Here is a 13060-nt window from a genome sequence, read left to right on the forward strand (position 1 = left end):
TTCCTCCTTTTTATTTGCAAACAAACCAACATCAAAAATAACAAAACATACATACAGCAAACTCATAAATCAATAGTAAAAAAAACAAAAAACACACATTCACAAACATTTGCCAAGAATTACATGCAGAGACTGACATACAGACGGATGGACATAAACCTGCTTGGCCTGTAATGAGATAACTCTCAACCTTAGAAACCCACAATACGCAGAAACACTATAAAAGGCAACTAGAAGTGCTTGTTGCGATAAAAACAGAAGCCCAGAAGAAGCTATGGTGAAGATTGTGATTGTGACATTATGGCCTCTGATCGCCATTGTGCTCTGAACAATCCAAGCACTTCCCTGTCAGACATTGAATGAATTGTGAATAACAGGAACAGATACAAGCACAACTGTAGTCGAGAAAGCTCCGAAAAAGTCAAACAAGTTTGAGCGGGTTATTGTAGCTCATCCAGACTAACTCATATTCTGTAATTAACTTAAAGGGATAGTTACATTTTTAAAAAAAAATGGTTTGTTTGTTTCTAACATTTGGATTTGATATCACACATCCCAGGGTAATTGTCAAATTGTTTATTTTTTAATTGGAAGTGTCCACTGAAAGCTTGTTAGCATTTTGTCACTATGATAATGGCCACGAATGGGGTCAGCCTACTGGCTAGCTAGTCTCTTATCGACTGTCCGTCTGACCTCTTTCTATTAGCATTAGCTTTGCTGCTACATGCTAACAAGCTGTTAGCATGGTGGACGTTAGTGGACATTTCTCAGTTAACTGTAGCGCCAAACTATTTTGACAAGCACCGTGGCATGTGCAATATCAAATATGTAAAATGTAACTATCCCTTTAATTATTCTGTGCTTTAACTTTGGATCATCTTGATTTTTCACAGTATATTTTAAATCGGTATGGTCCATTGTTGTTTTTGAAGATGAATCAAATCAATGATTGCAGACAGCAAATGGAACAGGACTTGGCAAGCCAATACGTTAGAAAAACAACCAAACTGTCTGCTTTCAAAGACTGTGGATAAAGCTGCACTTTTTACCGAGATCTTCCAGTCAGATAGATTTGCTAAAAGTTATAGGGCATAGCAGTGGCGGCCATTTTGTGGTTCCACAGATACAAACAAACCCCATACATCATTTACCATTGAGATTTCAGGAAATATTTGTTTTCTGAAATCTCTATGGGAAAAACTAATGGGGAATCTGTGGAACCACAAAATGGCCACCACTGCTATGCCCTATATCGAAATATGGCCCATATTTCCTCCTTTGTCCATCCCTTTGACCCATGCGCCCACTCGGCATCAGAGCCGGCCCTTCCATCATATTTAATGCTTAGGCAGAACCTTTACCTTTTGTGTACCATGTTAAATATAGGGCTGAGGGATCATAGGGATGACGGAACATAACCAAATGGACACAAACTAGTGTAATAAATACTAATTACAAATGGTAAAAATATCCAGCTTTAAAAAGAAAGATGGGGGAAAAAAAGAGTTAGCACTGCTTTAATTTTTCATTTTCTATTCAGTTTTGATTTCCTCAAACAGGGGAACTTGTGTTAAACTGCTTTTTTTTTTTTTAAATAAAATCCATCAATGTAAAACATTCCCTGTGCAAAGAAACTCAAAAGGTTTCAAATGCATATTAAATATGTTTTTCTTAATTCCTTTTCTCTATATCTTGTCACATTAATGACCATGAAAACACGTCACATTTACATCAACATAAAACTACCGGCTGCTCAGGTTTTTTTCATGGAATGAACCCGTGTGGATAACAGAGCTCCACAGTCCCATTGTGTGGAACTAGAAAAGGTTCACTTCATTCACTTGCAAAGAGCGATGTCCACGTTATAGCCAGATTTTCAGCTGCAATTTTCAGAGATGTATAGGGTTTCACAGTGGTCTAGAAACGCAATGCACACGTGTGCATGCGCACATACAAACAAACACACAGGACGGCGCACGACGAGAGACAACCTACGTACTGTATACATACATGAAGCCTGTGAGATGATCTTTCTATAAGGCATTAAAGGTGGCGCTAGAGAGGGAGAACATCACACAACACATAGGGCCTGAGTCACCAAGTCTTTGTAACCAACTGCACGGTTGCACATTTTTCCCTCAAATGCATTCTGTATGCAAAGACGGTTTATCATGTTTGCATTAGTTTTAGGTCACCTAAACCCTACAAAAGAATTGGTGCAAACTGCTTAGTGAGTCAGTCCCTCAATAGGCTAGTGGCCTAACTATTTACATCTAAATAATGCAAAAGAGGTATGAAACATAACACATTATGTGAATAAAACATTTACAAAAAAAGAAAAATGGACATGGACTCTTAAAAAGCCACTCTAGTTTCCACGTCTGTAGAGCGGTCTAAGTTCAATGTAGAGCACCTAAAAAAGTTCCTACCTCAAAGTGATGACATCTTTCTATATTAAAGCGCACTTCAGTAAAGCCAAATAAAAGAACAAAATATAGCACTTACTGTAAGTGCTAAAATTAGAGGCCTATCAGTGAGGAAAATTATGCAATTGCATAAATTTACATTGTAACTTTTGAGTGCCAGTTTATGTGCTGGCTGCGATGGGTGAGAATAATACCAGATGTCAGCACACCCTGAAAGAGTACCTCTGTATTTTCACATTTGGAGCTTAAAGCAAATCAAAAGCACAACTAAAGAATGAGCCATTGACGATTTACCACACGCTTATATCTATTCATAATGACGCCAATCAAAAAAGGTCATACAATGTAGACCATACGCTGTGGATGCTCCGTCTATCAACTGATGCCAAGTAACTTGACAAATGCTAACAATAAAAAAAAGAAATGACATCCTTTTAACAAACTACCATGTTAGGGGTTGGCTGGGGCAGTAACAATTGTCACAATGAAAGCAGAACAGGTTGTGATGTTTTATAAAAACAAAAGCATAACTTTGAAACTGGGCATAAGACTAAGTTTAAAAACAAAAAACAAAAACAAAAAAAGCCAAGGAAAACAACTTGTTTCAGTTGCTTTATCCGCTAGCTGTAGCCTTGTCGTGTTGAGGTGGTTGTAAGCAGAATGACAGGTATAGCAGGGCTGGAGGGGAAAGATAGTGTCCCCTGAAGCAAAGAGATGGGTGGCTTTAGAGAGTCACAGTCACGGTTTGAGGTCAACGTCAAGGTCACTGCAGTGATGCCAGTTCTATTTCATGCCACCGTCTCCTCATTCTCCTGGTCCCCGCTTCCACCCGAGACACAGAGGATGGAATGTCATGAAGCTAAATTGCTCTCAGCCTCCGTTTGCAGCATCCGTCAGACACTGTCTGGGTTTAATAAGTCTCTTCCTATCCTTTTCACCTTTCAGCAGTCAGGCAGGACTGGAGATCTCCCTTTGGCTGCGCTAAGATGTGTGTGTGTGTGTGTGTGTGTGTGTGTGTGTGTGTGTGTGTGTGTGTGTGTGTGTGTGTGTGTGTGTGTGTGTGTGTGTGTCTGTGTTGATCTATCGTCCCTTTCACAGAGTTTTCTGATGCCCGTTGGCGGAGAGCTTTCCAGACTCAGGGTCTGTGGGGCTGTTTGACAGTTGCAATTTATCCAGACCTGGGCAGGGAGAGATAAGGGAGAGAAATCTCATTAAAGAAAAAAAAAGAAGAAAAAGAAAGCCTCAGACTTTTCACTTAGACGGAGGTATTGATGTGCCTTTTCTCCCCTCAGCACCCCTGTCTGACATTTCCTAACCCTATCACTCTCTGTGTATCAAACATTGAGGGCCTGTCACAACAGGCCCCAGAGACTAGCCACCATCTTCCCTGTCGTGTGTCAGTACGGCAACACATTGGATTTGTCCGCAATTTCCTCCATTTTGTCACTCCAGGTCCCTGTGTCTGACATAAATCAACACTCTCTGCTCAAAGCCACAGAGGAGGATATTGCTGTCAGTGCCGCACACCTAACCTCTGTGGACATAAAACAGGATGGGATTGGATTGGCAATGTTTTATTACTGCATATAGGATGGACATGATTGCTTTTATTCTACGATGGGTCTGACATCTCAAAAGGCACTGTTACTTGTGCCTAAAATTGCAGGATATTCATTTTCATCACTGAAGAATACTTCAGTATTCTCGAGGACACCACATGTGGAATTCCCCATTGTGCTTTTTGGGTGGTGGAACCAACTACAAGCTTAAAATATGGACCTCGGGTCCCATGAATAACACATAATAAGATGAAACAAACTGATAATGTTACCCAGGGCCTTGAGGAGCTCTTCTCGTATCGCTGAGGTGAACTTCCTGACAAGGCAGAGCGTTGTCACAACTGCAAACAACATGTTGTATGACAGGACGATGTAGATGTTTCCCAGCCAGTTAAACCTCCCAAAGTCTCCCAGGAGATCAAATCTGGTGATACCTGTGAAGGGCAGTCAGATATGTCAGTATTTCAGAGACATTGTGCAATTAGAATAGTCGCCACTGAGAACAACGTAAAATACCTGAAAGCCACACTTAGTAGTAAAAGTAGAGATGTCTCACTAGAAAATGACTCTGGTAAAAGTGACAGTCACCCGTTGCGCATGGAACCCACCAGATGCGCGTTCGCCCACACGCTTTATTGCGCGAGTGTTGGCACCAGCAGCTTTATTAGAGCGCATTTGTCGCTCACAGAAAGCAGCGGCGATGTGAAACGTGATCATTGTCAGCATTCATATAACCGATTACTTTTTTCTATCGTCTCAAAGCCTGAATCAACAGAAAGTAACTTTTTTTTTGGAATGGCAACTCTGCATTCGGACATTCAGTGTGTTTTGATAATAATATAATTATAATACTAATACTATGATAATAATAATAATCATACATTTTATTTATAACACTTTGCATTTGACACAAATCTTTTAGCATAACCTTTGCTTGTACTACCTGTACCGTAAACAAACTTGTTAATAAAGTATTCAATCAATCAATTATCTGATATTAAATGTACTTAAATATTGAAAGTAAATGTTAATGCCATTAAACAAAAAATAAATCGTATGAACATATTCATTATTCATCGTACAGATGAAATTATGCAAATTAACAAAGATTCAGTTTTGATAACCATTTGCTTCAAATTTGAGGGAGAATTTGAGAATACTGAAATGTAATTTCCTCATGGCCCATAATAAGTGGTATTTGTAGTGATCCCAGAGGGGAAATTACTTTTCTGCATTTGACCCATTAGCAGTGTGCTGCTCAGGTGAGTGCACAGGGAGCAGTTAAGGGGTAAGTGTCTTGCTCAGCGACACTTTGACACAAAGACTGGAGGAGCCGAAGATCAAACCGGTGACCTCCCAATTCCCAGGCGGCCACTCTACCTACTGAGCCACTGACAAATTGTTTCTCACTTCAACTAATATTAACATAAGGTATCTCTTAGATATGGCCATGGGTGATGATAGTTGTGGGTGGGGAGAGCTGCAGATGCTGATGCCATCTTCCTTGGTAGCAATAACTGACCAGGCTGAACATGCTGACAGCACTAATAATCACTTGAACCCAAGCATCCATATTCTGGGACGGGGGGGGGGGGGGGGCGGGCAAATAGCAGATCTACAAGCTCACAGCACGTTGTGGAGGATCAGCTATTTTGGGCAAAGAGATTTGGTGTAGACAGAAAAATGCGGTCCAAGCACAGAGACAACTCCGGTAATGACAGCACACTGAAGTGGAAATGGTTTAGAGTAAAAAGTAAATATCTTACTTTTAAAATTGTAATGTACCTGTCTGAAAAGACGCAACTAGCACCACCTACCTTGATACCAAGTAGTGCATAGGGTTTACTAATAGTCCATGAGCCAGAGCCCCAAAGTTGAGCAATGATTATCGAAAGAGTGGGCAAAACCATACCTATATTAAATTGATTATAGGGTCAATATAAGTAAATAAATATATGATAACCTTTCCACAGGAGCAGATTTTTCATATTTATCACACATTTTGTTATTTTCCCCATACATACATGACAGGTGAAAAATTACATAACTTAAAAAATAGTTATCATAATGAAACTTACCCAGTTGATTACTTACATGAAGACAATGATTTATCGTATTACAATTTTATGAAATTGTATATTTAAATACGCAAATTAGGCATTTAGTCCATGAGCCAGGTCCCCAAAATTGAGCCAGATATTGAATATTCCCTCGTTAAAAACCTTTGACTCCAACATCTTAACAAAATGAAATAAGAATGTTGACTCTGGCTTTGTCCAATGTTCCAATGTTGATTCTGGAAAGTTATGCAAATTCGGGCATATTTTCCTAATGCCTAATTTGCATATTTAAATATACAATTTCAGAAAACTTGTAATACGATAAATCATTGTCTTCATGTAAGTAATCAACTGGGGAAGTTTCATTATGATAACTATTTTTTAAATGTTGTCATTTTTTCACCTGTCATGTACGTATGGGGAAAATAACAAAATGTGTGATAAATATGAAAAATCTGCTCCTGTGGAAAGGTTATCATATATTTATTTACTTATATTGACCCTATAAACAATTTAATATAGGTATGGTTTTGCCCACTCTTTCGATAATGAAATCTTGTCTGGCTCATGGACTATAAGTAGTGGCTAGGTAGGGAGTTGCTAGGGTGCTAGTATTTGCTTTGCTAATGCTGCAAATTAGGATGTACAAGCAGTTTTCAGTTATTTGCTAAACTTTACTGTTTGGTTGCTACTGTAGGTCTTCGCGGTGGCTATGGTGTAGTAGGTGGTTACTAGGGTGTACTAGTCAGTTGCATCATGGTATCATTGCCATGTTGAAAGGCAGTTTGCTAGTCACTAGGTGGTTGCTTGGTAGCACTGGGTGTTGCTAGGTAATTACTAAACACTAGGTGGTTGCTTGGTAACACTGAGTTGTTGCTAGGCCTTCCCATTCGGTTTCTATGGTGTATACATGTGGCTACGAGGCAATTGCTAGACGGTTGCTAAGTGGTTTCTAAGGCAGCAGATCTCTTGAAAAACCTACGTTATCCACCTTGCCCGACATTCCTCCATTCTTTACTCTCTTCTGGAACCACCATTCTAGGTCCTGTGTGAATGTAGTTTCCATTGTGTTTTACATAAACCTTTTTCCCTTTTTTTTGGCTTACACCAACCACTGCAATTAATTCACTAATTAAATAAAGAACAAATTATGGCAAATTCCAAAAAAGGTCTTGAAATCAAGACTTTCTGACAGGATCTCTAGGCAAACATTGGGTGTTCGTTTTTTTCCAAGCACCCCTTCACAAAACAACTATTGTGTTCATAAGCAAAACCTCTTCTTTCTCCACAAAGGCACGGGGCTGCAACGAATGGGCCCATTTAGGAATGTCTGCTCTGTCTCCAGTTGAGGCTCTCCGAAGAGTGTCTCTCTTCAATGGCCCATCTCTTTCAACAAGCCAGAAAGGCCAAACTGAAAGAAGGGCTTACATGCCAAAAACCATTTGATGTACATTGCATGCAGAATCTCAGGACACGGCTGACTGAAGACGGATGAAAACAAACACTAAACCTGTACAGACCTCTATGTAAATGACTTTGCAAACAGTTGTCGCACTTCCTGGGAAAAAGTCTCTGAAAGACTCTAGGTCCGGATCGTGTCCGTTCTTTTCACAGGGAATGTTTCTGTTTGTGGTCTCATTATAGGAGTCATTTTCTTAGCGTGCAAAACAAGGCGGTACGAAAAAAGACGCCACACCCGAGCCAAGGCAGTGCAGTCTTCAATGGAACCACAGTCACCTGTACACACATCCACCTGAGTCAACCGCTGAGCTAACTACATATCTAATTCAAACAATAAACAAGCACAATCTTGTAGGTTTCCGCTGTGCTGAAGGCTTGTGCAATTCCTGGCAGATTTCGACCCCATCAGAGATGGGGAAACCTCCATGGAAAGGCAGTTGGTGCCTGATATAACCACGCACGGCACCATACCTTATTCCATATGTTATTACACAATGGCAGAGGCATTATAAATTATATAATATTGTAGCAAATAGCAATACAAGACTAAATTAAAAAATCTAATCTACAGTTAAATTATAGATCTGCTGGTTATTATATTTGATGGTGGTAGATGCCGACATGTTGTTTTTGACTATATATAAATAATCACTGAATTGCTACACTAGTGTCCACCTCAATTTCGCAAGTTAGTTATCTGGGTGCAAAGCGATGGACGCTAGACGCAAAGGGGTTGTTTTAAGCCTCTGAATTAGACAAGACATAGTTACAGACTCATTTGTGCACGATTTGTGACTCATTAGACACGTTTCTAATCATGACAGGTACAATGAGCCAATAGAACGCCAAGAAAGTGAAGAAACTATAGTAATAAGAATACAGAAGAAACAAAGTAAGCAAAGTTAGTACAAAGTTATACATCTATGTAGGCCTTGTAATACAAATGACATATTTTGTCTCTGCCGGGTGGAAAGAAACCTCATATCTCCAAAACAGTTACTTTTCAGGATTCAAATTCAGAAATAGCAAAAATAGCATGTTTCGAGCTTGTAGATCTCCTAGTTTTGATACGTTTATCTTTTGTGTGATGCTGTAGTATGATCAAGTACGGCATTCATTTACAAAAAAAACACAAAAAGTTAAAATACGAGATAAGAGGTTTCTGCCCGACAGCAACGATTTAATAGATTATTATAATTGCCGACTGTCGTGCACCCCCTTCTTTTCATATGAAATCAAGCAGATACACCGGGGAAGCGTGTGCTGGGGTTCACGCCATCTTCCTAAATTCCCCTCGCCCATTAACCGGTAGGTCTGACTAGCAGCGACAGTGACAAGGACCCCACCCGTGCCGCCGTCCCACCTGTGAACACTGCCTAATGCAGTGGTTCTCAAACGTGTTCATTAGCCTGGTAAACCATCCCGGTCGTGTGAATTCATATTATCATGTGTCTTCTGGGTCTGGCCCCAAGCACTCTGTTGACGTTTTGCAGAAACGAAAAAGTGGAAGAGCCAAACAGCGTCTGTCAATCAGAGGGCCCCGAGCGCAGACGCCGATTGGCTCTTGCCACTTTTTGGTTTTCTTGCAAAACGCCCACACAGTGCTTAGGGCCAGAACGGTCTGCAGAGGACACATGATAATGTTCACACCACCGGGATGGTTTACCAGGCTGCTTTTTCATGTCAAGGACCCCCAAACTCGGCCATGTATTTGGCCGAGGACACGCCATCTGAAAATGTTTTGACAGTTTCCATAGTAAAAATATATATATATCTAAAATAGCTGATGTACAAGCTTGTAGGTCTGCTATTTTTGAATAGCCAACATATAAAGAGGTTAAAATGATTGCGATGCTGTATTAACACATTTTGCTGGGGGTCCCCGGACCCTTCAATGAGAACCACTGGCCTAATGTATTTTTGTTGGAGCCCCGGCTAAACCAGGGGTACCATTGCTGGGAACCAAGTCGGGCCTCTGTGGCAGTGAGTCAGTGTTCCCCCTCTATGCCACCCAGGCGGCACCTGACGTCAATGTTCTTACTGGCATCATCTTGTTGGGTGAAACTCTAGGTTTCGCTGGAATGCTTCTTAGTATTGCAGCAGCAAGACATTATAAACTTGTTAGTGCAGGAAGCTGTTTATCATAATTATCATTTTATAAATCATCATCGAAAAGTGACACACTGTCAAAAAAAAAAACCTAGTCTCTGAACATTCTACATTTCCCCTGTAGTATCTTCACAACCTCTACTCCTCAATTAGATTAGCCAATCGATTGAGTGTCTGCAGAGATGTATTTACAGCCACAGTAAGCAGTTTGTGAGCATCCAGGGCCTTTAACTAAATTGCCTGTGAAGACACAGAGAGGGAGAGAGATGATGGAGACCCTTGTCTCTCGCCACTGCAGCTAAATTCATTTCTAATGCCAGAGGTTTTGATCTTGGTTTGGTAATTTGAGAAAATCTAATTGGAGGTAAAAAAAAAAAAAGAAAGAAAGATGTTTGGCATTTGAAATGGCAGAGTGGAAGACATTAGCATGCCGCTGGCAATGATAATGCCTCTCTCAGAAAGCCTGCCCCCGATCCATGAATGCTTCTGATGTGTAGTGCTGTCAGATTGGTGTCTCTATACTGTATGTGAGCCAACCATAGTATAACAACAGAAGATTTGGACGTTTGTTCTTAACGTAACTATATGGAGGACACATTTCAGCAAACAAAATAAGGTACCCCCGAAGAATCTGGTGGATCAATAAAAAACTGATATTCTGTGCATAGGGATGGTATAATAATAGGTTTTGCTCTTTCTGTGTGTGAATAGACCGCTACTGATTAAGGATAGCGCTATACTCCGTTCATTGTGCATCGGTAGCGTGATACTTAAGACTAACACGACACTAATGCACACGGCATGTGCTTGCAATGTTATGGGATTGAATCTAGCTTGTGACCTTTTTCTCCACCCCCATATTTCTCATCTTGTTCTCCACTTTTGTCATTTGACATTTTGTTATTTATCAAATTATGTTTCGCCACCACAATTCTCTTTTGTGAATATAGGTCGAGCACCGACAGGGCTGGAGCACCGAGCAGCACACACACCCTCTTTTCCCAGCGACACAGCAGTAATCTCAACACTGCTTTGAGAGTATAACGAGGAAATGGGATGTTAAAAAACAAAACGTTCTATCTTTCTGGTGCTCTTAAACAAACACATAGGGAAGCGGGCATTCGTTCAAAGGGTCCTGCCTCTTTCGGGGCCACGTCTCTGTTCCTCCTGAAATAAAAATTGTGTTATGGGCCTCTTACCCATGCCTGCACTCTAACCCCCCATCGCCGCTACAGAGGAACAAGCAGCACTTCTGTCTCTCAACACCATTACAGGTCCCACGAGCCTAAATAAAACATCATGGAATCCCAAATGGCTGGACTGTATCTGAAATGGTTAGGGCAGCAGCAGCAGCAGCCCTCTTTTCCAGAGTCTCAAAAAATGGTCATAAAAAACTCTGTGCGCTCTGTTCGAATTACTTTGTTAAGCTGTGCAAATATTGCACAAGGAATTACTTAAAAGGGCGAGCTGTTTGGTATAAGCAGAAACTGAATTTAGCCCAATTTTTCCCACACTGTTGTGCATCGTTCCTCTGCCTTTATGAGGGGACTTTTACATCACACAAACCCGTGCTCTATTCTCAAACTCCTCGTACTGCTGCTTAAAGTCTCCCTTCACCTCGACTTTATACTTCCTCACACTTTTCCATTTCTCCTCTAATGTAGAGGGGTTGTTCTCCCTTTAAACCCGTCTAATGCGTTTATTCCTTTTCATCTATTCAGTGTCACAAAGCAGAACCTGTTGATGTTTTGTAAAGCTCCCAATGACGCACTGTATGCTTGCTCTGCAGCACCACTCTCTCTCTCTCTCTCTCTCTCTCTCAGACACGCAGTAATGCTATTTGAACAGCTGTGTCTGCACTCTGCATGTTTATTAGTGCCATTGTGATGCCGCAAACCCCTGTCATTTTTACCCTTTCTCTCTATTCTCCTTTCTCCGATCACTATGGGAAACTATAGAGGAATTCAACTTTCTAACCTTAACGGTCGTGTGTGTGTGTGTGTGTGTGTGTGTGTGTGTGTGTGTGTGTGTGTGTGTGTGTGTGTGTGTGTGTGTGTGTGTGTGTGCGTGCGTGCGTGCGTGCGTGCGTGCGTGCGTGCGTGAGAGAGATAGAGAAAAATAGAGAGAGAGAGAAAGAAAGCTGCTGCCCACTCTGCTCTCCCTCTCGATGTGGTCAGTTGTGTTCGCCTGTTAGCATGATGTACAGACTAATCAACTTTCCTTAGAAAAGTCTTGTCTTATCCTTCATTTAGTAAAGTCTTGTCTTATCCTTCATTTACATAATAAGAAAATCACAGTGCGTTATAGGAAAATCACAGCACGTTCCATCTGTCATTAGTGTGACAACTCTGATTCAGTCTGATCAGCTCCTTTAACAAACACTAAAACTGTGACGGAATTAAGCATGTTTGATTCATTCACCAGTCCTAGAGGCAGCGCACTTGTGTCTGCAACAGTCAGCAGCTATCTCAATTCTCGCTGAAGAACAGTCAACCCATAATTGTCTCAACCAATGTGTTCTGCTTCAGGTTTTTCTTGCTCAGAACAGACGAGGACAAACACTGCTTTGTAATATAGTGGAAGCGTTTTACTTTTGTGGTGTTCCTCATCTTATTCCAATGTGCAGTGGTGGAAAAAGTACTACATTTCTTTACTTAAAGGTAGGGTAAGTGATTTAGTTTGGTTAAAATAAGTGTTAAATAGCTCTATATTCTGATAGTACTCATTGCTATTGAGTGTTTGTTCAGTAAAAGGAGTCTCCCATATCTCTCCAGCTCGTTATTAAACAGAAAATGCATTTTCAGTGCTCTCTCCTGATTGGCTTAAAATGTGTCACCTACCTGAACATGTACTATATTCTGTTTACTAAAGAGCTGGAGACTCCTGTGACCGAACACATGCTCTGTAGCAATGATTACTATCACAATATAGTACTTTAACCTTTTTAACAAAAAACTAAAACCCCCCAAAAAATATCACTTACCCTACCTTTAAGTAAGAGTCAATACTGCAATGTAGAAATAATCTGTTACAAGTAAAAGTCGCATCGCAACACATTGTGAGCTGGAGATCGGCTATTTTCAAATGGCCAAAAGGTGTAGCGCTGAAGTGGTTACTGTATGTTTTGTAATAATAATCAAAATCTACAAAGTAACTAGTAACTTAAGTTGTCAAATAATTGTAGTGGAGTAAAAATACAATATTTGCCTCAGAGATGAAGTGGAGTAGAAGTAAAAGTACAGAAAATTGGAAATACTCCAGTAAAGTAAAAAAAACCTCAAAACTAAAATTTACTTAGTTACTTTACACCACTGCCAATGTGCTACACAATGATTGGCTACCAAAATGAGGACTCTCGTGGCTCAATAGATGCTGGAATCGTGGTGAAACATCCTGAGGGAATCCTGAAATGAGTCCGCCCCGGAGATTTTTAGTTACTTACTTA

General features: G+C 40.5%; 1 protein-coding gene across 1 annotated transcript in view; it reads right to left on the reverse strand.

Moving 5' to 3' along the window:
• Nucleotides 1–513: 513 nt before the first annotated feature.
• Nucleotides 514–13060, reverse strand: part of lmbr1 (limb development membrane protein 1) — a 49629-nt gene continuing 37082 nt past the window's right edge. The window contains exons 16-17 of the mRNA XM_084048901.1: nt 4258–4419; nt 514–3604 (exon numbers count right to left, since the gene is read on the reverse strand). Coding sequence (XP_083905027.1) covers nt 3519–3604; nt 4258–4419 — 248 coding nt within the window. The 3' untranslated portion in view covers nt 514–3518. The remainder of the gene's footprint in view (nt 3605–4257; nt 4420–13060) is intronic.

Source organism: Gymnoscopelus microlampas (genome assembly GCF_963454915.1).
Source record: "Gymnoscopelus microlampas genome assembly, chromosome: 22".
Taxonomy (NCBI): Eukaryota; Metazoa; Chordata; class Actinopteri; order Myctophiformes; family Myctophidae; genus Gymnoscopelus; species Gymnoscopelus microlampas.